At 44.2% G+C, this 26,200-nt stretch overlaps 1 protein-coding gene across 1 annotated transcript in view; it reads right to left on the bottom strand.

The window, feature by feature from the left end:
* CALB1 (calbindin 1) overlaps positions 1–26,200 on the bottom strand; it is a 90,096-nt gene that overhangs the window by 29,604 nt on the left and 34,292 nt on the right. Inside the window, exons 3-5 of the mRNA XM_068237606.1 lie at positions 22,229–22,303; positions 3,654–3,734; positions 1,536–1,592 (exon numbers count right to left, since the gene is read on the bottom strand). Coding sequence (XP_068093707.1) covers positions 1,536–1,592; positions 3,654–3,734; positions 22,229–22,303 — 213 coding nt within the window. The remainder of the gene's footprint in view (positions 1–1,535; positions 1,593–3,653; positions 3,735–22,228; positions 22,304–26,200) is intronic.

Genomic DNA, 26,200 nt, shown 5'->3' with positions numbered 1-26,200 from the left:
TGTAGTGGATAAAATAGTAGAGGGGACAGCGGGGACAGCGGTGCAGCATCACAGCCGATAAGTTATCCACTCTAAAGCAGCGGTAGAGTTAGAGTTAGGTGTGGCTAAGGGGTAAATTAGCGTAAATAAGGGGCATAGGTTAGTGTTAGGCATAAATGCAGGGAAGGTTAGGGTGGGAACAGGTTGAGATAAGCAGTAGTAGAATATTAGTAACACTACCGATATTCTACAGTACACAGCAGAATATAGTAGAATACCGGTAAAATCAACCTCCCCACCCCTCCCCGTGAATGTCACCCTGTGAAGTAGCCAGAGAAGCAGATAGCTGTGCTATGTGTCTATATTTACCTGATCCCGCTGTCTTGCGTCTCCTCTTCCTCCCAGCAGCCACTCGCTCTGTGCTGCATACAATGTCACATGATTGGGAGCCGTGTATTCAGCACAGAGCGAGTAGCTGCTGGGAGATGGAAGAGATGCAAAGCAGCGGGATAAGGTAAATATAGCCCATAGCTTTGTTGTACTAATGCTATGCAGGGCGGGTGGGAGAAGGAGAAGGCCCCCAATAACCCGAGCCCCCTGCCACTCTAGGGATTATGGGGGGGCTATTATTACACCCCTGGTGGCGCTTTTTGAGTTTCGCTTTTCTTTGCTCCTCTTTCGTGTGGTTTCTCATCAGGCTCTTTCAGGTGCAGCTGCAACTCAACTAAAGGTCCGTACACACGCCGGACTGGAGGCAACGACGGGTCCATCGTCACCTCCCACTGGGTGGGCGTTCCAACGACAGTCCGGCGTGTGTACGCACTGTCGGCGGACTGATACGGCTGTATCTGAGCGATCCGCCAGGTGGATCGCTCAGAAGCAGCCGTATCAGTCCGCCGACAGTGCGTACACACGCCGGACTGTTGTTGGAACGCCCACCCAGCGGGAGGTGACGACGGACCCGTCGTTGCCTCCAGTCCGGCGTGTGTACAGACCTTACTGATTGTCATTGTACTAACATTAGGTATGATCTATGTGATGCTAATCATTTTTAAGTTTATGCAAATAATATGCTAATGTTATGCAGATTTATGCAGCTTGGAATTGGACCAATCAAATGCAGCAGTTTACACCAGTGGGAGGCATGAACTCTCTGAGGGTGCAGAGTTGAATTAGCCACTGGCCTTCACCAGAGCATCCACAAGGGTCGATGGGCTGCCACCGCTATTGGACACAGTACTTCTTTGCTGCAAGTGACTACCTTATCGTGGCCCCTAAGTATGACCCATGACTATGAGTGATAAGGAGGACACGGGTGAGAGAATGCAGCCAGGCGATGAGGATAACAGTAGAGAGGGAGTCAATAATACAGGCCACAGTCCATGGCTGGCAGCAAAAAAGAAAGGTCTGTTATCAGGCTGAAGTCGCAGCTGGTGTCATACAAGACAGTCAGTAATCAGACTGAGGTTGGCTATGGGAACAGGAGATCAGATGAAGTCAAACAAGCCAGGTCAGGAACGCATAGGGACGTCAAACATGAGCCAAGCACACATTACCTTAAGTTCATCATTTTCTATAAAGCCGCTGTGGTCAGTATCATATCTCCGCCATGCCTGCAGAAAGTTCATAATCTTATGTGAAAAACATCCTGGACTGGGATAACAAACTGTAAACTAGTGTAGAACTAAAAATCATCTTGCTCATTGCAAATTCCATAAATGGCATTATCTGCATCTGACAATCATTTCCTGACTCTAAACAGGTCATTTCTCCCTGTAAGCATCTCTGAGATAGCTCTTAATACATTACATGGAGCGGGTGGCACAGGGTTGAAGATAAAAGAATCAAGGATATCTAATTTAAAAACTATGCAGAGTTCAGTTACACTACTATCATCCCTATTAGAAAAAAATATATATATATATATAAAAAAACATTTGTACACATATTCCTAGGTACAGTCCCAGGGTAAAATAGACTAAAAATGACTTTTCTCCTATGTCGCAGTCACTTACAATAGTAAGAATCTGACAGATCTGGCAGGTTTTGGACTAAGCTATCTTTCCATGAGGGATTCTCAGGGTTTTCTTTATTGTTCTTTATTGTTTACAAAAGCACTTCCTGGAAAGGATCTATACAAAGATGCTTGCGAGCCTCCAGGCCAAATCGCTGCACACTATTTTTGCCTTTAGCCCTGAGCAATTGTTGTCCAGGGGGTGCTTTTAAAATAATAGATAAAACCCTGAGATACCCCCTGGAGGAGATGGACTAGTCCAAAAAGTGGCCAGGTTTGTAAGATTTTTACTACCTACTGTCAGTAACATCAACACATAGGAAAACATATCTATATATTTACAGTGCATATTACTCTGGGACAAAGCTGGACATATTATACTTAGGCTTACATGTATTTTAGACTTTACACATTTTTGTAAGTTTCTTACAAATGTAAAGTGATAATTGGCTTTGCAGAGCAGAATCCCACTATCATCCTCTGTAGACAGACTGCAGCGGATCAGCTTAGCCAACTGTACATATACTGTAAATCCTTGTGGAGGAGGAAAGGGGAGAGAGGGGCAGAAGATGGCTACACACGCTAAATGGATGATCCCTTGGGCAATATTGCTGGGCCGAGGCTATATGGAGGAAGAAGGGCCAACAAGGCACTGCGAGAGTGATTTCACGCGGTAGCCAGGTGAGTTTGGAGTACAATGCCATTTGCTAATACTCATCGAATAAATACGCCAGGCAGATTGATGGCCGACCAGCTAAGGGGCGTTTGGGGCTACTGTACACACGCTGAATTCTTGGCAGAGACGGTCGTAATTGCCCGCTTCGGCAGAGCCTCACGTAGCTTGTGTACAGGGCTTTATCTGTAGTAGAATACAGTAGGGGTTGGCTAGTGAAATCCAGCAGTCACAGTTCTATTCTGCTACAGGAAGTGTCACAATTATCATCTCAAGCCTATAGGAAACCTTAAAGGACCTCTGTCGCGAAAATCTTAAAAGTTAAAATACATGTTACGGTACGTTTCTTCCGGGGTTAAATGAGCCATAAATTACTTTTCTCCTATGTTGCTGTCACTTACAGTAAGTAGTAGAAATCTGACATTACCGACAGATTTTGGACTAGCCCATCTTCTCATAGGGGGTTATTAGGGTTTTCTTTATTTTTAAAAGTACTTAGTGAAAGGCAGTTGCTTCGTCCAACTGCCAAAAAAGTGTATGGTGAGCAGGGAGGCTGGTCAGCATCTTTGTATAAATCTTTTTCAGGGAATGTCTTTATAAAGAACATGCTGAGAATCCCCCATGAAGAGATGGACTAATCCAAAACCTGTCGGTAATTTATACTACCTACTGTAAGTGACAGCAACATATGAGAAAAGTCATTTATGGCTCATTTTACTCTGGAAGAAATGTACTTCTATTATGTATGTGTTTTAAATTTTAAGATTTCCGCGACAATTCCTCTTTAAATAAATGCATATATTTAGCCTGGTGTTTTAGAACTTTCTCACAAGAGGCAGAGGTGACCGGCAACGTGGCACCAGCAGTTACTGTAAAAAGTGAGTTTCATGCAGACAAACGCCTGTATTTCCGTGTGTCGTGGTTCACAGGCTGCATCGGATGTGGCGCTTCTGTGCAATGGTCTGTATATAAGCAGTTCAGAAATACCTGCATGAACTCTTCACTTGATTTCAGCTGCTGTCTGAAGAATAGCAAGAAGTTCTCCTCGGTTGGAAGGATCTGGGCGAGCTGCAAAAGGGCAGATAATGGAAATGAGATGCAAATCTGGCCAGGAAACCTTCATTCAGCAGTCACAGAAATGTAGGAATTATATGCAGCATGTGGAAAGGACAGAGAGACTTGTGGCGGATGAGTGTCTCCCGCTCCTCTAGTGTATGAATGAACAATGCCAGATTACAGGATGGGGTTCTCAAGCCACGCAAAGATTCATTTTATGAAATCTCTGCTCAGATAATATGAACTATGATTATTCCATATTCATACAATTATGGACAGGTAGAAAAGTAAGTCGACTGGAATATCTTTAATATAACAGAGAGTTGTGGCCGTGTGACCACTGGTGCAGCTTCCTCCTCCAGCTCCTCCCGGCTATGCAGGCAGTACTAGGCTCGCCATTTGTGACAAAGGGCTTGATTCACAAAGCGGCGCTAAGTCTTAGTGCCGCTGTGAATAGCCACTTTGTGCCCCATAAGTAGCTTTGCGGGCACTAATAGCCCGCAAAGCTACATCGCGCACAGGACCACCCACATCGCGCGCAGAGCGGCAGCCTATGGTTAGTGCGCGATGCGATGATAACGTCGCACCAGCTGCCCTTTAACCCTCCTGGCGGTCTATTAGAATCTGCCAGGGGGCAGCGCAGCACTGTTTTTAATTTTTTTTTTTAAATCATGTAGCAAGCCTAGGGCTCGCTACATGATAGTCGCTGTACAGCGGCATCCCCCGCTCGATTCGATCGCCTCCGGCGATCTTTGATCAGGAAATCCCGTTCAAAGAACGGGATTTCCTGAAGGGCTTCCCCCGTCCGCGACGGGGCGGGATGACGTCACCGACGTCATGGACGTCGTGACGTCTAAGAGAGTCCCGATCCACCCCTCAGCGCTGCCTGGCACTGATTGGCCAGGCAGCGCACGGGGTCTGGGGTGGGTAGGGGGGGGGCCGTGCGGCGCGGCGATCGGCGGCTAATCGGCGGGTGGCAGCGGCGATCGGGCAGTACACGCAGCTAGCAAAGTGCTAGCTGTGTGTACCAAAAAAATAAATTATGCGAACCGGCCCAGCAGGGCCTGAGAAATCTTCCTGCGCGGCATAGCCCGAGCTCAGCTCGGGCTTACCGCCAGGAAGGTTAAACGTCGCTCCCAGTGCGATGAAAACGGCACATCGGGTGGCACCAAAGCGGCGGCCACCCGATTACGACGTTTAAAAGGCAGCTGGTGCGATGTTATCGTTGCATTGCGCATTAACCATAGGCTGCCGCGCTGCGCGCACTGTATGGGGTCCTATGGTCGCAAACCACACTATCTATTAGGGCTTAGCGCCGGCTAGTGAATCAAGCCCAAAGTGCCCATTTAACTCCTGCAGAGCCAAAATGGAGAAGTCTTGCTCATCAAACTTGGCACTTGGAGAAGAAAGGTTTGTCAGAGTCCTCAAAGGGAACCTAAACTCTTTATACTGGTTGAACTCGATGGACGTATGTCTTTTTTCAACCAAAATAACTATGTACCTATGTAAACTGAGAAGGATATGGATTTTTCATTTTAAAATAATACTAGTTGCCTGACTGTCCTGCTCATCTGTGTCTCTAATACTTTTAGCCACAACCCCTCAACAAGCATGCAGATCAGGTGCTCTGACTGAAGTCAGACTGGATTAGCTGCATGCTTGTTTCAGGTGTGTGATTCAGCCACTACTCCAGCCAAAGAGATCAGCAGGACTGCCAAGCAACTGGTACCGTTTAAAAGGAAACATCAATATCCCTCTCAGATTAGGTTGCCTTTAAAAGGGAACCTGAGGTGAGAGGGATATGGAGGCTGCCATATTGATTTCCTTTTAAACAATACCAGCTGCCTGCCAGTCCTCCTGATCCTGTGTCTCTCAGGGCTTGTTTCCACTGTTGCGACGCGATTTCGACGGCATTCCGACGCTTGTAAAAACGCATGCGGATGCGTTTCCACATGCGTTTTTACCCACGATTTCGCGTGCGATTTCGCATGGCAGGGTGCCATGCGAAATTAACCATGACACTGCCAGGGCAAAATAAAATTGAAAAAGGTGCGAAATCGCACGCGAAATCGCGGGTAAAAACGCATGTAACAAACGCATGCGTTTTTACTATTAAATACATTAGCGGCGATTCGCATGCATTCCACTCGCAGGCGAATTCGCTGGCTCTTTTGTGCGTTTTTTTACCGCTGAAAAAAACGCACCTCAACAACGCTACAGTGGAAACAGGCCCATCCACTTGCATTACATGTGCGAATCCGCATGCATTGGACGCATGCGGATTCGCGATAGTGGGAACGAGCCCTAATACATTTAGCCATAGACCCTAAACAAGCCTGCAGCAGATCAGGTACTCTGACTCAGCTGACTCAGGTTTTACTGGATTAGCCATTAGCTTGTTCCAGGGTTTTGACTCAGACACTACTTATACCAAAAGATCAACAGGGCTGCCAGGCAACTGGCAGTATTTACAAGGAAATACAGATGGCAGCCTCCATATCCCTCTCACCTCGGGTTCCCTTTAAAGGGGTTTATACCATCCAAAAATAGAAAAATTGTCTAAAAATAGTGACCCAAATATACCGTATAGGTAAACCCCCTTTTTTCTACAATAGGTCCCTATATGTGCCCTAATTTTTATTTTATTTTTATCAGACTTTGCTAAACTTCCCATTTCAGATAAGATTAGGACACTGACCAGAAGGTAATTGAATCCCCCTCTTCCCTTTGAAGAATTTACACTGTGATGTAAGCCTGTTATCTAGGTGATGTTTGCTGTGAGAGGGACAATAACCTGTAAAATGAGCAGTACATGAACACTTAGCTGGGTAAAAAAAAGAAAGATAAGGGCAGAAGTGATGCCACTTTTGGCATCACATAGAAACAGTAAAACTGGAAACCAGCAGAAATATTATTTTCTTTTTTTATATCTCATTTCTCTTAAATCTGATAGCAAACTGTAAGGCTTGGTGGTGTATTCTCCACAGTCAGCATGCAACGCATGAGCTGACGTGAAGGAGGTACACACACTAGCACAAGGAAACAGGCTATCCCTAGTATAGTGGAGGGGAGGACTGACTCCAATAGGAGATTGTGGCGCACAGAGCCGGTGCAGATCCGACAGCCACAAACAATACTTTCGCTATAACGTCTCAGCGCAAAGTAGCGCTGAGCGCATAAACCAGAACTGAGGAGATCAGGACAGGTAGACAGAATGAACGCTTGCTAGCTAGCCGCTACTTAGTGACAGCAAGCGTCCAAAACAAGACAGACTGGAATGAGGCAGCCAATGTGTTTGCAGCGATGGCGTGCCTCACAAAGACAGGACAGGATAGTCAGGAAATAGCAGGATCAAGATAGATGAACGTAACACAGACAAATATACAATAAGTATGTTTTCCTAGCATATTACAATTACAGCTATCAATTAAACTATTTGTAACGTCTGACTAACATATGTATATATCGGCAATGAACCGATATATGACATAAGCAGGAACACTGACTAGGACTGGAGTAATACAGGGAACAGGACTCAGAAGGATTTGCTATCTCTTCGCAGAGATGAACGCAATCCACAAACGGTAACAGAACAGGATTCAGAAGGATTCGTTATCTCTTCGCAGAGATGAACGCAATCCACAAACGGTAACAGAACAGGATACAGAAGGATTCGTTATCTCTTTGCAGAGATGAACGCAATCCACAAACGGTAACAGAACAGGATTCAGAAGGATTCGTTATCTCTTTGCAGAGATGAACGCAATCCACAAACAGAACCAGGAGCAGGGTAACTAACTCAGCACGGGTGATCACGATACGCGCAACCTACCAAAACGTGCTGGAAAGCTGACTAACTGCACACAGGATATAAACAGTTCGTGTACGTATACATCAGCGACACTGATGTATCAACGTAACACGAATACATGGAAAATAATAAACGTGCTGGTATGCATATACAGTATATGGGCAATGAACCAATATATGATGCAAAGACCAGCAAAGTATCTTTAGAACAAGAAACACGATCGGGGGCTGAAGCAACAGCAAGACAGGCTTAAACTGAAGCTATGATAACCCGATGAGTCCTGCAGGAAGCAGATCTTTATACTGAGGTCATCCAATGGGAGCAGACATGCAGATTCCCACACAGGTGAATGATAATCAGTCACAAGCTGACAGCAGGGAAAGGCAGACAAAGCTATGCAGCTTGCATGGAAAGAGATCAGAACTGCCTGAGCTGCAGCACTACTACTGCCAACAGCACCTGCTGCAGCAGCGATCATGACACAAACATTCAAAACAGGAAAAAGGTAAAATAGGTAAAAAAGGTAAGCTAAATAAAGAATTTCTTTTTGGATGATTTATTTAGTTTGTATACAGTTAGTATAGAGTTTCACCCCACTTTAAAGTATAAACACCCAAAGTAATGTGACCACAACTTCCATTTTAAAGTCAAAGATACACTGGTTTCCATGAGGCTATAATTATAATAAATAAAACATTATAAATGTTCCTATGTAAGATTGAAAATGTACTTAAAAATACAGATATCTATAAATATTGTAGTACTGCTGATCATATTTAAATAAATAAATAAATAAAAAACATACTATATATGCCCATTAAAATAATTCAATACAGGGTTACTCAGTCAAGTTATCGCTCCTTACATTTGAAGCTTTAACATAATTCATTGACATAGTATGGATACGGAGGCGCCAGAATGATAAAAAGATCTTAAACGTTTAAAAACGAGGAGGTCGTGGTGGACTTACCTCCTCCGGGCAGACACAAGAAAATGCTAATCAATTTTCAGCAAAACGATTTATGTACATAGTTCAGCAAAAATACAACGCGTTTTGCGGGAGTGACCTGCTTCCTCAGGCAATAATTTTACTGGAGTATGTAAATAAATTGCTTTGCTGAAAATGGATCGGCATTTTTTTGTGTCTGCCCGGAGGAGGTAAGTCCACAACTACTTCCTCATTTTTAAACTTTTAGATCTTTTTATCCTTCTGGCACCTCTGTATCCATACTATGTCATACATACCTACCCTTGATCTACGGAGTGAGGTAGTAGTAGGGGCCCCCTTACACCTCTGGCCCCCCTGCAGTTGCAAGGGATGCTCCCCTGTAGTTACGCTTCTGCATTGGCACTTACAGATACCCTGATTTTAAAGTGTACCTGAGACGATATGTGACACGATGAGATAGGCATGTGTATGTACAGTACAAAAGATACTAATAACCAGGATGCTTTGCTTGTTTTATTGGAAGTGACAGCTTCTGTCTTGTCGGTACCTTGGCGGGAATATAGTGAACATCACTGATAAGCAAATTACAGCCATAAAGCAGACTACAACGTCTGAGGGCAGGGAGAGATACAGTACATAGACCTTTTTCTAATTCTGGGACACTTAAAAAGACTCTGAAGCCACTTTAAAAAGTAGTTTTTACCTCTTACTTAGCTTAAGGATGATTGCCAGAGCTAAAACGCTGCATTCCCGTGGCAGAACGAGGGTTTTATAACCCCCAAATCCTAGGGCAAAAATCCACGACTTTCAAAGTCGTGGATTTTGTTGCCCGGGGAGGCAGAGCTTAGGGCTGTAGCTCTGCCTCCATTCACGTCAATTCACCGCTGATCACCACCTCTCTCCCGCCCCTCTCAGTGAAAGAAGACTGAGAGGGGCGGGGAGGGGCGGCGATCAGCGGGGATTGATGCGAGTAGAGGCAGAGCTATAGCCCTAAGCTCTGCCTCTACCAGGAAGCGCTCCCTGGGTTTTTGCCCCGGGGATTTGGGGGTTATAAAACCCTCATTCGACCACGGGAATGTGGCGTTTTAGGTCTGGCAATCAACTTTAAAGTGAACCAGAGACAAAGCACCCTTATGTATTTCACCATATATATCAGTGGGAACATTAGAGAAAACACCTACCCTGCTCTCTGTTTCATCCTTTACTGCTCAGCCTGCTTGTTATCAGCCCTGATAAAATCCCCGACTGAGCATTTAGTCTGGCTTTGCTCAGGAATCATTATAGCTTAGTCTGTCTTCTCTGATGTCTTTTCAAGCCCAAGCCTGCCCCTTCTGGCTCTGCTTTCCTGGTCTGTATATTCAAAGCATCACAGAGAGCTGTGATGAAATGGGAGGAGCTGCTAATGTAAGGGTATATTGAAAAACTTTTTTTTTATCTATATTTGTTACTTATAAGAGGTATTTAGAAATGGTGATTTCATTTTGCACAAAGCCTACTAAATAATATGCTATTCTGATGAACTGTGTTTTGCAGGGAGTTTTAGTAAAAAAAACAACATAAAAAACGGCACTCCAGAGCGTCAAAAATACCAAGTATAGTATTTATTTTGTAAAATCTATTGGGGGATATGTTTATTTTGTGCCAAAGCATTCATCTCTGGTTTCCTTTAAGCTAAATAAGAGGTAAAACTGCTTTTTAAAATGGCTTCAGGCTCTATTTAATAGGCTGCCACTGATTAAAGACATTAAAAACATCCAATCTACATTGTGAATGTTTAAATATAAAAGAAAACCATGGGATACCTAAAAAAGTCATTTTGAGGAGTAGGAGGATAAATATAATTGTTTACAGTATCTCATCAGTTTATTTTCACCTCAAGTTCACTTTCAGGAATGTCCAGCTCTGCATTAAATACATCAGGAGTCACCCAACTAGCAGAGGCCATTGTCACACTTCATGGTTTTCCTGATTTACAAGTCAAACACAGAATGCATTTGCTGAAGTCGAAGTAACATAACAGCGCATCCATCATTTGCATAGCTGGCCTCGGGGCATCCAGCTAGAAGTCTGCATGTTCCTAGCTACAGTTCTCGAGGTAAGGAGGACTCTGATTCCTCTGCTGTTATAGGATATGGTTATTGGTAAAACGAGCTATGAGAGCAGGAAAGCCGTCTGTTGTGAAGAACGTTTTGCTGAAGCCCAGTGAAAGGTAATGGCCATCTGTGCCAATTAATCACAAGTAGATGAAAGTTACACAAAAGCAAATATAAATACCCTGACATGTAGATTTTTTTTTTTCCTTACACTTCCTGTGATATGTATTAACATAAAAAGCCAGGACAGCATGTACAGATAGGAAGTGGAGCTCTAGTTAACACAGAATGGGATTTTGGGGGGGAAGTGCAACATTTTTAAAGAAATACTCTGCTAGGTACAAGTAGCTTCTTTGCTGTAATAATAACTTTTGTATACATTAGTGATTACTGAAAATAGTCTTTGGTCTCAGCGCAGCTCCCTTTACATAACTCTTACTTCTCCTCTCCATGCCTAACACTAATCTCTCCTCTGCCTAAAACTAACCTCTCCTCTGTCTAACACTAACCTCCCCTCTCTGAGGCCTAACACTATCATCTCCATGCTTAACACTAACCTCTCCTCTGCCTAACACTAACCTCCCCTCTCTGAGGCCTAACACTATCATCTCCATGCTTAACACTAACCTCTCCTCTGCCTAACACTAACCTCCCCTCTCTGACGCCTAACACTAACCTCCCCTCTCTGACGCCTAACACTATCATCTCCATGCTTAACACTAACCTCTTCTCTGCCTAACACTAACCTCCCCTCTCTGAAGCCTAACACTAACCTCCCCTCTCTGACGCCTAACACTAACATCTCCATGCCTAACACTAACCTCTTCTCTGCCTAACACTAACCTCCCCTCTCCTCTGCCTAACACTAACCTCCCCTCTCTGACGCCTAACACTATCATCTCCATGCTTAACACTAACCTCTTCTCTGCCTAACACTAACCTCCCCTCTCTGACGCCTAACACTAACCTCCCCTCTCTGACGCCTAACACTATCATCTCCATGCTTAACACTAACCTCTTCTCTGCCTAACACTAACCTCCCCTCTCTGACGCCTAACACTAACCTCCCCTCTCTGACGCCTAACACTAACATCTCCATGCCTAACACTAACCTCCCTATTCATGTCCAATAAGAACCTTCATCTCCATGTCTAAACGGGCTTAGGTCGACTAGTTTTATCATTAGTTTATTTTCATTTCAGTGTCACTTTAAGCACTGGCTACACAATCAATGCAGAGATGCCCAGACTTTGCCGCCTATTACTCTGTAATTCCACAATGCTCACCAATTGCAGATCAAATCTACAACATTATTTGATTTCCACTTTGCTTCTTTTTGTTCAACAACAATTTGATCCTCTTACATGACAGGCTGTCTGTAAACAGGGCTTGTGAAACAGGCTCTGAAATGACAACACATGTAGTTCACCTATCAAAGCATATAAAATGATTTCATTATTTTCCCAACTGGTTTCGGTCGCTAATAAACTCCTGAATCATGCTTTATTCTCTGGAGTGAATAGCAGATTTATTGGCCTCATTTCCTGATAGTGGACCAGAGCAGTCCCTTGCTGCCACTCATTAAAGGCCAGATAGGCTCTTATCTTCTGCGGAAATAAAAGCCGGAAGGTCAGGCACAGTTTGGTTTGGAGTGTAACACAAATCACCTCCGGCTACATCCAAGACACTTGTAAGGCAATCTGGCTGGGCGCTTCTGCTGCTGCTGCATTAGCGAGCTTGGAAATGAAAATAATGCAATTCCATAAAGACCTGCAGTGATTAGCTCCACATATCCCAAGTAATTAAGTGACAAAAACAGAGATCATATCTTGTATCTTGATCTTAAAGTGGGATAAAACTCTGACATAACATTCAATAAAAATGTGTTTTCCTACTTTATATCACCCATATAGTTATCATAGATTCTTTTGTGCACAAATAATCTTGCCTGTTTACAAATTACAAGTTCCCAAAGTACAGTTTATCTGCTCTGAAAGCTGCCATTGCATTTTATTGTATAGCTGCTGTATTTATATATCAAAATTTAGCGATCACTTCACACCTCTCTCTGGTTCTCAGCTCAGTACAGTTCAGTTTCAGCACTTTGCTAATATTTACTAAATGTATCTGACAAAGGAATGTAAACAAAAAAAATGTTGTCGCCATCTGGGGTATATGTGAGAGCAGCATTAGGCAGATACTATGCGGATCATTCTCCGCATTGGCGCCGGTCTTCTACACAAAATTTGGCAGTAGACCAGGCGTTTTGCTACGATGATGGATTGTCCCAATGGGGACACCGTTGGTAGCTCCTTTCCTCTTTGTACCTTGCCGTTTCCACTACTGGCGTCCCCAGTGGCTCTAACACACTGAGACGTGTCACTTCCGGGGCCTTAAAATCATTATATCCCACAAGTGCGCGCCTGTCTATTGTGGAACGCAGTGTGACCAAGCTTCTGGTTAGACGCGAATCGGCCGCCACTTGCCCACATCGGTGCCCGTCGCCCTCACCTCTCAACTACCCTCCTTAAAGCGGAATGAAACCCAGCATTTCTTCTTTGCTCTAAAACATTATTTACAGCATATTACAGTGGTGTGAAAAACTATTTGCCCCCTTCCTGATTTCTTATTCTTTTGCATGTTTGTCACACTTAAATGTTTCTGCTCATCAAAAACCGTTAACTATTAGTCAAAGATAACCTAATTGAACACAAAATGCAGTTTTAAATGATGGTTTTTATTATTTAGTGAGAAAAAAAAACTCCAAATCTACATGGCCCTGTGTGAAAAAGTGATTGCCCCCCCCCCCCCCTTGTTAAAAAATAACTTAAAGGTGGTTTATTACACCTGAGTTCAATTTCTGTAGTCACCCCCAGGCCTGATTACTGCCACACCTGTTTCAATCAAGAAATCACTTAAATAGGAGCTATCTGACACAGAGAAGTAGACCAAAAGCACCTCAAAAGCTAGACATCATGCCAAGATCCAAAGAAATTCAGGAACAAATGAGAACAAAAGTACTGTAATTGAAATCTATCAGTCTGGTAAAGGTTATAAAGCCATTTCTAAAGCTTTGGGACTCCAGCAAACCACAGTGAGAGCCATTATCCACAAATGGCAAACACATGGAACAGTGATGAACCTTCCCAGGAGTGGACGGCCGACCAAAATTACCCCAAGAGCGCAGAGAAAACTCATCCGAGAGGCCACAAAAGACCCCAGGACAACATCTAAAGAACCGCAGGCCTCACTTGCCTCAATTAAGGTCAGTGTTCACGACTCCACCATAAGAAAGAGACTGGGCAAAAACGGCCTGCATGGAAGATATCCAAGGCGCAAACCACTTTTAAGCAAAAAGAACATTAAGGCTTGTCTCAATTTTGCTAAAAAAACATCTCAATGATTGCCAAGACTTTTGGGAAAATACCTTGTGGACCGATGAGACAAAAGTTGAACTTTTTGGAAGGTGCGTGTCCCGTTACATCTGGCGTAGAAGTAACACAGCATTTCAGCAAAAGAACATCATACCTACAGTAAAATATGGTGGTGGTAGTGTGATGGTCTGGAGTTGTTTTGCTGCTTCAGGACCTGGAAGGCATGCTGTGATAGATGGAACCATGAATTCTACTGTCTGCCAAAAAATTCTGAAGGAGAATGTCCGGCCATCTGTTTGTCAACTCAAGCTGAAGCGATCTTGGGTGCTGCAGCAGGACAATGACCCAAAACACACCAGCAAATTTACCTCTGAATGGCTGAAGAAAAACAAAATGAAGACTTTGGAGAGGCTTAGTCAAAGTCCTGACCTGAATCCTATTGAGATGTTGTGGCATGACCTTAAAAAGGCGGTTCATGCTAGAAAACCCTCAAATAAAGCTGAATTACAACAATTCTGCAAAGATGAGTGGGACAAAATTCCTCCAGAGCGCTGTAAAAGACTCGTTGCAAGTTATTGCAAATGCTTGATTGCAGTTATTGCTGCTAAGGGTGGCCCAACCAGTTATTAGGTTCAGGGGGCAATTTCTTTTTCACACAGGGCCATGTAGGTTTTGAGGTTTTTTTTTCTCACTAAATAATAAAAACCATCATTTAAAACTGCATTTTGTGTTCAATTATGTTATCTTTGACTAATAGTTAACGTTTTTTGATGAGCAGAAACATTTAAGTGTGACAAACATGCAAAAGAATAAGAGATCAGGAAGGGGACAAATAGTTTTTTACACTACTGTATATACTAGCACCATTTTTTTTTTACTAGAACAGCATTCAAGGGGTTAAACACAGGGTCCTGCAGGGAAAGCTGGACGCATCCGAACTGGAGATAATGTTATCTTGTATTTAATTGTTTCGAGTGAGGAATGTAAACAAACACTTCTCTGACACTGCAGACTCTCCTGAACACAGACAGACACTCAGAAAGCATTTCTGCTTATATTTCAAGATGAAAAATAACAGTTATGAATAAAATGCAAAGTCAGCTCTCAGAGCAAAAAAGTGTACTTTGGGAACTTGTAATTTCTAAACGAATAATAATACTTATGCACAAAAGCAAATATGATAACCGTAAGGCATACTGTATAAAAACTAGGAAAACATGTATTTATTGAATATTATGTCAGGGTTTTAAACCACTTTAACTGGACACCAGCACCACTGGCTAATCCTCCTGGGATACAATCCAGGCAGATATTGAAAGTGCAATAAATCTATACTGTTCACGGACAGAAGGTGCACACATTCCTTATTCTCCAAATATGTAATGTAGTGACCTATTGCTGCTTTTTTCTTCTGCGGAGCACACGACTGGATGTCTGTACCAAAGCATTGCAATCATAGGAGTGGGTGAGAAATCTTTGCTTGTTATCTCTTCAACGTACTTTTTCTAGCTACCTGAACAAGATGAAACAAAAGAAAATGTTATTACCTCTTCGGACGTGGCCAGAAGCTGCCCACTGAAACAAGGAGAACAAAGTGTTGTGTTTAACTGTCTGAATGCTGTTCTGCTACAATTTTGTTTGTGGCAGTAGGTCTTATGCTGTAAATAATCTTTTAGAACAGAGGAAATGCTGAGTTTCATACAACTTTAAAGACATACGCCTTCAAAAAAAAGCTGGATATTTCTGCAGGGTGTGCACTGAGTGTTACAAGCAGAAAATAGGACAAGGAGGTGAGGGGTAGATTATGAATATTCAGGTCTGAAAATATCTGGTTTATGTAGATGAGAGTTTGAATAGCAATAAGTAGACAAAAGGAAAAAATGTGTATATCTGGATGGAGAGTTTCTGGGCTGGATACCTGCCAATTACCAAAATGGTGAGAGTGAACTAAAGCCTGGTACACACTTTCAATTATGATTGACCAATCACTGACCAATTTTACCACCTCCATGTAGAATTTTTAGGTTTAATGTTAAATTGTCTAAACTGAGTGATACTGAATGATACAGTCTTTCGCACAGTCTGACAGAGTTCTATGCCAAAATATATAAACTAATGACCTTTTTGTATCCCTAACCTGCGCTCAGAAGCTATTCTCTTCCAGGAAAGAGTCTTATGGTTGCAATTCTGCAGTTCCTTATCAGTGAGGATTATGCTATAGTCCTACTTCGAAGCAGCTCATTTTGGCGCCCGGAGGTGAGGGGTGAGCGTCGAAGCTGGGCGCCATCATAGCAACAATGCTATGCTGAGCGCCCCGCGTAATGGTAATTTGGGGCTCTGGCGGTTGCATCTCCCTCCAAGTTGCAACAACTCACAGGGGTAATAGTATTTAACGCCACCAGGGAGTTTAGCAGCAGCAGGGAGAGCCGTCATTCGGCTTGCCCTGTGCCAAACTGCCTGGCGCCGGAATTACATGCCCCCATCTACTTGGAAAATAATGTCACTTGTATACCTGATGTTTAACTCTTTCAGGCAGAGAAAGTAGAAAAGGAACACAGCCTAGTTATTTGTATGCTTGGCACTGTTCATATCACTAACCCTAACCACTACCCTAATCTAAAGCTACAGCCCAGGTGGCCAATAAAGACCTCCTCAGACGAGAATCTATCATATGTGACAGGAACACCCCCGCATCGCCTTAACACCCGACATGCCGCATCTTAAACGATGTCCGATGCCCGACTCCAAGAGCATAATTCTTTATCTTGCCCAAACCACCAGAAGCTGCTCAGTCATTGTCTATCCTCCTCTCTCAGCAGCAACAGATATGTCACTAGCCTTTAGGCTAGCGATGCATCTGTATAACCTCAACACCCAGCTGTCACCTGAGGGATCAAATCCCAATCCCTACCAGGCGTCAATCTTTCATACTTGTGTATGAGACTTGATTCCAAACCTTACACCAACTGCATGCGGAGCAGTGCTTTTCAGCGCAGGAAGATTTGGGCGCAGCCGGCGCCACCATAAACTGTAGTAGGAATTACATCTATAGCGGCGCTCAGTGAGTAACGTCGGCGGCGTCAGAAGACGGAGCTGAAGTTGCTTTTAAAACACAATAATTCGGCCTCCAGCAATAGCTGGAAGCCAAATTATATCATCCCCCACCATCCATGGCAGCCTGGAGGATGAATAGTAATTAACACGCCCGGGACTTGTGCAGCAGCAGGATCAGCCATATACCGGCTGTATCCTGCGCCCAAGTCTACCGGCGCCGATTTCAAATGTATGCACTGCATGCTCACATTAACCTAAACTTATTAGTGTAACTTGTGTATGTCAAGAGAAACCATACAGAGGTGAAGGTCGGTGGATTTTAACAGCCTTCCACCTTAACACAATGTTATACTTTTCCATTAGACCACTGTTCTTGCTTAACACTTGTCAAACAGGTAGATTTACCTTTCAAAAGCAGAACTGGCAAGGACACAATATCACTAAGTAGTAGATTGTCCAACAATCACCTAATGGACCTTAATAGGACGCTCCATGGTGTAATATAATTTCTCTGCCCTGTTCCGGTAGGTACACATTATGCGGAAGTAGGAAACAATGACACGTTTGTCCTTGAAGGTCACTTGAAGATCAGAATACAAATGTGGCAATCACATCCACGTAGAACGTAGTTTATTAGTGACATTATAGAGTTCCAATCTTCAGAGAACCACTTTAACAGATCTCCGAGTCCTCCAAGACAGAATATAATTATAGGATGGACTGAAATGTAATTGTTTGAAATCCATCATCCACTTTACACAAAGCTGTGGTCTAAAATTATGTAAAATATCATTTTCCAGTTAGGAAGCCTAATAGGAAAACGGAGGAAGGAGAAGCTGATATTTATGTGAAAGCCCAAAGGCAGCACCCAAGACATGATTAGAGTTATTTCAATCCGGCATCATCCACATGGGCGCGTTTCATTCCACTTAAAGCCTCAGTAAGTAAGGTCTATATGGTAAAATGAATGGTTCCATGGTAGTTAACCGTTCCCTTCCTGTGCTTTACATCTTCTCATTCGCAGCTTCGCATGTGAGTTCCTCGGAGACTTTCACAGGCTTCCAGGCATGGCCTGTTTTTCTGACCTTTAACAAATATTTTCTACCACAGTAGCTTCATGGCCTTTTTATTCAGCGGAACATTCGGAACATTCGCTGGGCTCTGCTGGAGTGTTTGAGAATGAGAGACTAGAAGCTGCTCCAGTGCTCTGTGTGCGTCCGTCACATTTCTACAAATGTTCTGCTTCCCTACAAGCAAGTCTCAGCCAATCGCTGGCAGTTAAGAAGAGAGATGGTCAATGAGAGGCTAGCAGCCTAGGCTTACATGCAGATTGTACCCAGCTTGGAATGGGGCCAATGAGAGGTACTTCCTGAGAATTTTGATTGGCCCAGTTCTAAGCAACTAATTTGCATTCAATTTGCATACAGACCAGAATTATTAGGATCTCACATATAGCTTGAAATACCTGTGATTTTAAACTGCTATGGTGTAGCAGACATAACAATCCACACATGGATAGTTGCCATCCAGCAAATGTATCCTGACTCTGCCCCCCCCCCCTCCTGATTATAAGCCTTTGGGCAGGATACTCCCCTGTTGTGTTCCCTCCCCGATCGTTTACCTATCTCAGTGAATGACTAAACTACCGGGACTACTTGATCACCACTCCATTGAGTTCATGAACCTTGCCACGCACCTGAACATTCTCAGAGGATGTGTGATTGTTTATTCGTGTATGGGTGTTCTCCTTGCCACAGGAAGGAGGTGCACATGGCCTTGACCATGCATGGGCAGTAGTCCCCAACTGGCTCATTCAGGACTTCACTGAGGCTGACAGTGGTGCAGCGGTGGGGACCAGAGGATGGTAAACAAGCTGTTGGCCTAAAGGGGGCTGGGGGAAGCCCCAGGTAAGTATAAATCCTTTTACTTACATTGTCTCAGGTACACTTAAAGAGACTCTGAAGTCTCTTTTTTTACATGTTTTTGTCATAAATTCCTGTTAAGCATGAATGCCCCTATTGAATCGCCGCGTCCCTGCGTCAGATGGGTGATTTATTACAGTTTAATAGCCCTGCAGAGCTCCATTGCTCGCAGGGCTTCACTTCCTCAATAAGGCAGAGCTTTCAGCTGTAGCTCTGCCTCCTCCGCAGTCAATCTATGCAGATCGTCGCCTCTCCCCGCCCCTCTCAGGCTTCCTTTCCCTGAGAGGGGCTGAGAGGAGGCAGAGATGTGCTACAGCCTGAAGCTCAGCCTCTCCAGGAAGAGAAGCCCTGCCTGTCAGGGCAGCATGATCTGCAACCTGCAAAGTCGTAGAACTTTGCTGGTCAATTACACTGTAATAAATCACCCATCTGTCGGGGGAAGCGGCAATTCAAGGGGGGCATTCATGCTTAAATGGAATTTATGACAAAAGCAGGGGAAAAAAGAAACTTCAAAGTCTCTTTAAGTCCTCAGTGTTCTGCCCCAAGAACCTGGCCCAAGGCACTGTTCAGACTGTCTTCCGTTTGCCCATTTTCCCATGCATGCGTCAACGCATTCACTCTACAGTGCAATGATAGTGAGCTGGTGCATTCACGTATCTGTGCTTTCCTCCACACATGCAATGTTGCCCTTTCTTTTTGTGTAAATCCAATGCAATCCAATGTGAAACAAAGCCTAATGATAAATACGCTGTTTGTAATACTCCATTTTTTTGCTGTACATTCAAGGAACCCCTTGAACAGGAAATGATAACAGGAGTCATCATTTCCTATCTGATCTCGTAGCTAAGCCTCACTATTATAACATCTACGTATATCTACAAGCTCTTGTTTTTACAGAATATTTGGAATAGAATTCAGCAAACTAATAGCTGCCATACTGCATGCAAACATGTTAATAACAGATTCTGCAACCTATAGTTTTGTGGACTTCCAGAACTCTTATTACCAGGTACAATAACAGAGACAGAACTAACACATCATCACATCCTGGGCATAATTACATCAAGGATATTATTAAGAGAACTTTGTAAATAATAGTCACCCTAGACCACAAAGCTGACCAACAGTATAATTTAGCATCACATTCATACAGCTTGCTATTACCAGCTTTATGTTGTTATTTTTCATGCTCATGTTTACATCAGTCTTTTGCCACATTGAAGCATCATAAATTCACTCAAGACAGCAGAGTGATCTTACTGTGGACAGGTAATATAATTTTCAGACCTTAAAGTGGATCCGAGGTAAACTTTTACTCATTGCATAATTGTGTTCCTTTCCTATGGTTTATAGAGCATTTCTTTAAGCCAAATACTTTTTTGTTTTTGTTTTAATACTCCAATTCCCTATAAACTAAACAAGCCACGCCCATAGGTTTTCAGAGAGCCTTGGCAGTAGCAAGGGCTCATGGGAGCTCAGTCTGGGCAGGAGGAGGGGGAGGTGTTACTAGCCATTGATTTCAGAGGCAGAGGGGAGGAGGAGGGGGGGATTAGGTCTTGAGTGCTCAAGATGCAGATAAGCCTGCCTCTGTGTAATGTTTACAAACAACATGGCTGCTGTCATTGTATCACAGGAAGAAATAATCAATATTTTATTAAAGCTGTTTGCAGCTAGATTTGCTGTGTAAACTATCTAAACTTTAGATAAGATATATAGACAAGTTACTTGTTATAGTTAGTTTTTCATCTCGGATCCGCTTTAAGGCCCGGATTCATCTCACAGGAGCCTATAGGCACAGATGTCCTGGCACCTTAGACGTTGCCCTCCATGAACCTACAAACCCCCTCTGAACCGCACTGCAAGTGTGCTGGCTGTCCCAGTTGTCACTTCTATCTTACTTCCCTTGTCTGTCATAGGTAGCTACAGGTGCCCCTGAGTTTTAGGTAGCCAGAGAAACCCTCAGCACTAAGTAGCTAGAGGTGCCCCCAAGTATTAGGTGACCCCAACTGAAGGGATCTGGTCAGTGGAATGCCGAGATCCGGGTGAGTAACCTCTCATTTACACTTCACTCGGAACTCTGCATAGGTAACGCGGTAGAGTGAGCCCCCTTTATAACATAAAGCGCCAGTAGGCACATGCCTACAGTGCCTTAAGGTAAATCCAGCCCTGCAGACGCTGCTGTGGAGTCCATCCAGTGAACTGAAAGGCTTCTCCTGTCAGTTCATGTCCTTGGCCGGTGGAGACTGGCCAAAGCTCAGAGCTGGAGCCTGTTTACTTTGCAGAGTTCAAATCATTTGTATGTAAAGCATAAGTAAATGTGTATACCCTATTGCTACGCCGCTGTCCCAACCTGACATTAGGGCACATCCATCAGCTCTCCTAAAACAAGGCCACATATATCCTCTTCCTTGTGGATGAAACTCCATACTAACTGAAAAAAAAAATCATGCAGTAAGAAATTACTTACTTAGCTTAACCATCCTGTTGTTTTAATGTTCAGTCAGACTTAGGAGAAATGTGATATGTAAAAGGAAAATATATTTCTGCTGGTTTCCATTTTCACTGTTTCTTTGTCATGCCAAAAATGGCATCACTTCTGCCCTTTGCTTTTTTTTTTTTTTTCTTCAACCAAGCTCAGTGTTCATTTTCCCTTCCAACTGCCTCAGCTTACTGTCTCTCCCAACAGGCTTACATCACTATGTAAACTCTTCAAAGGTGGGTGGGGGGAGGGGGTTCAATTACCTTCTGGTCATAGTGTCCTTATCTTATCCAAAATAGGAAGCTAACTGTTTTTTAAATGCTGTGATACGCTTGTTACTGTAGCCAAAAAAACAAAACAAAAACTTCCCACAATCCCATTGGCACTGCACAGTTCCTGAAGATAGGCAAAGGCACCAAAAACAGGTGAAAATTAAATAGTATTCACTCTCCCTTAGTATTATTTAAAAAAATGATCTTGGTAGAAGAAGTAAAAATTACTAAACCACTAAAAGCCACTTCCTCCTGGTCCTCCAGGAACCCCTTTGTCATGAAGAATCATTGTACAGGTTCATCACATGCCCATATTACTGGCTCTGAAGGTGTAATTGAGGCCCTATATCAGTAGGCTTTGTTGCAGGGTCCCTCCTCCATACTCAGAGAGAAAAGTCCAAATTGCTGAACTTCACCCATCTAGAAAAACAACAGATTCTCCAACTTGGCAGAGCAGTAGAAATATCTCTCTGACTTTAATCATCAGTCTGGCAGTGACGCCAACCTCATTAAACAAATACATGTGTTTTCAATGCAGCAGGTAAACCTTACCTCGACTATTCCAATCTTCCCATCACTGTTCTGGCCATATTCTTCTACAAAGGCTTTCATTTTCTCTGACAAATCCTAAAAAAATACAAAAATAAGTGATCATAAAATGAGCTCTTGAAAAGAACAGACTGAAAAGTGTTCATTCCACATAGAAATGCTGTAGAAATCAGCTGCACTGAGCTGTGTTTGTTTATTTAGCTAAAGTTGAGTGTAACAAGTGTGTACTGTAATCAGTAGGCATGACTCACAGCGCCTCTGCACTGGCAGTGCTGGCTGTACACGAAAAGACAGATGCTTTAAAGTGGAGCTGAACTTTTGCACAGGACAGAAGAAAAAAATACAGAAATGCACCCAGTATGTATTTAGAGAGATTAGCCTGTTACATTCCCCCTCATTTGTGTCTAATCACAAGTTGTAATTTGATCTCTCCCTGTGTCCCATGACTGCCATGGCAGAGATGGCAGATAAGCTCATTTGACAGCACAGGATGTTAACAATATGTCTGCTTCCATTAAAGCAGGAAGTAGACACAGATTTATTTTAGGATTTGTATCAGCTGTAGCAAAGAAATTGTTTTCCTTTAAAAGTTTTTTAGAGCAGAGAGGAAGTTCTGAGTTCAGGTCCGCTTTAACCCTTCCTTTGCTCCCTGAGAGTTTATCCAGTAAATTTTCAGGGCTTTTTGGTTCAGACTTACTTTAAGACACCAGCAAGCAAGAACATGCTCAAAATTTTGACAGTAATTCTTCACCATTTTTTGGTACTTTTTCAACTGCAGAGTGCTGAAAAGTTATTTTAGACAAAGGATGAAAAATGATCTCCTATGAGAGAACGTATGGGAAAAAGTGAATTGAATAATTGCCAATAGTGTTGCTCATCACGACCTCGGAATCACGGGCAACCAGTTTTTCCTGATCACAAGGTCGGATTCTGAATTTGTGATCGCCTCTCGATCACGGATTCAGTTCCGAATTCACCTGTGATCGTGGTCCAAATCCGAATCGTGATCACGGATCCCCACCGACTTTAGCGTTTAATAGCAAAGCCCCCTTACATGCTAGAAACACCAAATTTGCAGGATATGTTAAAAAGAACAGTGGAAAAATATAATCTTTTCCAATTTTTTTAACTTTTTTTTTTTTAATGTTCAGAGGGTGTGAAATAAAAATAAAATAATAAAAATGAGGTGGGGTCCCCCCTACCGAGCATATTTAACCCCTTAACCCCACCCAGGCTGGGATAGCCAGAACGCCGCCCCCGGCTGAGTGGGGCTTCGCACCCTGAGCTATACCAGCCCGCATGGTCCATGGTATGGGGGGGCTCCGGGGGAGAGGGGCCGCCAAGCCTTTCACTGCATGGTGGCATCTGGGAGACCTCTTTAAGAAGGGGACTCCAGATGCCGTTCCCCTCCCAGGAGAAATGAGTATAGGGGTACTAAGTAGCCCTTACCCATTTCCACAAAGGGTTAAATGAAATAAAAACACAACAATGAGAAAAGTATTTTAGTATTCTTAATTAACCAGAAATACTTACCTGTACCTTTAAAAAAATGTTCCCATGCCAATATCCTCTATCTTGTGATTTTCTGAAGTTGATTGAAGATCTCCGCTGGCCTCCACCCCCCAGGGAGTCGTCGCCCCACCTCCTACTGGGGCACCGGAGGTGGGGAAGAGCCCCTTGTCCATGGATTGGACAAGGGCTCCTGGGAGTGGGGGTGGGGGGTAGTTAGGGTGGGAGGGGAAGGCTTAAAATCAATTTGGTGTTTCTACCATGTAAGGGGGTTTGCTATTAACCGCTAAATTTGGCGGGTTTTGGCGGGTTTTTAATCACGAATACTTTTTTTGTTTGAAATTTTAAAATCGATTTTCTCAAAAACTAAAAGTTCTTTTTGAATTTCTTTTTTTTTAAGTTGTAGCATGTATGGGGGCTGTGCTATTAACGTTAAAGTCTAATCCGTGATCATGGATTCTACATGCAATCATGGCTAAAATCCGAATCGAATTCGGAATCCCGTTTCAAATTTCGGATCACGATCATGGCCTATCCGGATTTTGGTACTGCCATGGGCGGATTTACTCGAATCCGTGATTGGGGATATCCGAGCACCACTAATTGCCACTGTCCCGTAGCGACACTCAGAATTGAATTTTTGAGAAAACATCCTGCACACAGCAGATGACATGTGCAGGTGGGTAAAGCTGGGAGGTGGGAGAAGGTGGTGGAGGTGTTGCAGTTTTTTCTCTAGAGGTGCTGGAGCTTTTGCCCTACAGGTGTGGAGGTGCTGGAGTTTTTGCCCTAGAGGTGTGGAGGTGCTGGAGCTTTTGCCCTAGAGGTGTGGAGGTGCTGGAGCTTTTGCCCTAGAGGTGTGGAGCTTTTGCCCTAGAGGTGTGGAAGTGCTGGAGCTTTTGCCCTAGAGGTGTGGAGGTGCTGGAGCTTTTGCCCTAGAGGTGTGGAGGTGCTGGAGCTTTTGCCTTACAGGTGTGGAGGTGCTGGAGCTTTTGCCCTAGAGGTGTGGAGGTGCTGGAGCTTTTGCCCTAGAGGTGTGGAGGTGCTGGAGCTTTTGCCCTGGAGGTGTGGAGGTGCTGGAGCTTTTGCCCTACAGGTGTGGAGGTGCTGGAGCTTTTACCCTAGAGGTGTGGAGGTGCTGGAGTGTTTGCCCTAGAGGTGTGGATGTGCTGGAGCTTTTGCCCTAGAGGTGTGGAGGTGCTGGAGTTTTTGCCCTACAGGTGTGGAGGTGCTGGAGCTTTTGCCCTAGAGGTGTGGAGATGCTGGAGCTTTTGCCCTAGAGGTGTGGAGGTGCTGGAGTTTTTGCCCTAGAGGTGTGGATGTGCTGGAGCTTTTGCCCTACAGGTGTGGAGGTGCTGGAGCTTTTGCCCTACAGGTGTGGAGGTGCTGGAGCTTTCGCCCTAGAGGTGTGGAGGTGCTGGAGCTTTTGCCCTAGAGGTGTGGAGGTGCTGGAGCGTTTGCCTTACAGGTGTGGAGGTGCTGGAGCTTTTGCCCTAGAGGTGTGGAGGTGCTGGAGCTTTTGCCCTAGAGGTGTGGAGGTGCTGGAGCTTTTGCCCTGGAGGTGTGGAGGTGCTGGAGCTTTTGCCCTACAGATGTGGAGGTGCTGGAGCTTTTACCCTAGAGGTGTAGAGGTGCTGGAGTGTTTGCCCTAGAGGTGTGGATGTGCTGGAGCTTTTGCTCTAGAGGTGTGGAGGTGCTGGAGCTTTTGCCCTAGAGGTGTGGAGGTGCTGGAGCTTTTGCCCTAGAGGTGTGGAGGTGCTGGAGCTTTTGCCCTAGAGGTGTGGAGGTGCTGGAGCTTTTGCCTTACAGGTGTGGAGGTGCTGGAGCTTTTGCCCTAGAGGTGTGGAGGTGCTGGAGCTTTTGCCCTAGAGGTGTGGAGGTGCTGGAGCTTTTGCCTTACAGATGTGGAGGTGCTGGAGCTTTTGCCCTAGAGGTGTGGAGGTGCTGGAGCTTTTGCCCTAGAGGTGTGGAGGTGCTGGAGCTTTTGCCCTAGAGGTGTGGAGGTGCTGGAGCTTTTGCCTTACAGATGTGGAGGTGCTGAAGCTTTTGCCTTAGAGGTGTGGAGGTGCTGGAGCTTTTGCCCTAGAGGTGTGGAGGTGCTGGAGCTTTTGCCCTGGAGGTGTGGAGGTGCTGGAGCTTTTGCCCTACAGATGTGGAGGTGCTGGAGCTTTTACCCTAGAGGTGTAGAGGTGCTGGTGTGTTTGCCCTAGAGGTGTGGATGTGCTGGAGCTTTTGCCCTAGAGGTGTGGAGGTGCTGGAGTTTTTGCCCTACAGGTGTGGAGGTACTGGAGCTTTTGCCCTAGAGGTGTGGAGATGCTGGAGCTTTTGCCCTAGAGGTGTGGAGGTGCTGGAGTTTTTGCCCTAGAGGTGTGGATGTGCTGGAGCTTTTGCCCTAGAGGTGTGGATGTGCTGGAGCTTTTGCCCTACAGGTGTGAAATCTGTTATTTTTGATCTAGAGGTGTAGAGGTA

This window comes from Hyperolius riggenbachi, chromosome 5 (genome assembly GCF_040937935.1).
Source record: "Hyperolius riggenbachi isolate aHypRig1 chromosome 5, aHypRig1.pri, whole genome shotgun sequence".
Taxonomy (NCBI): Eukaryota; Metazoa; Chordata; class Amphibia; order Anura; family Hyperoliidae; genus Hyperolius; species Hyperolius riggenbachi.
This window is presented reverse-complemented; position numbering and strand designations above follow the sequence as displayed.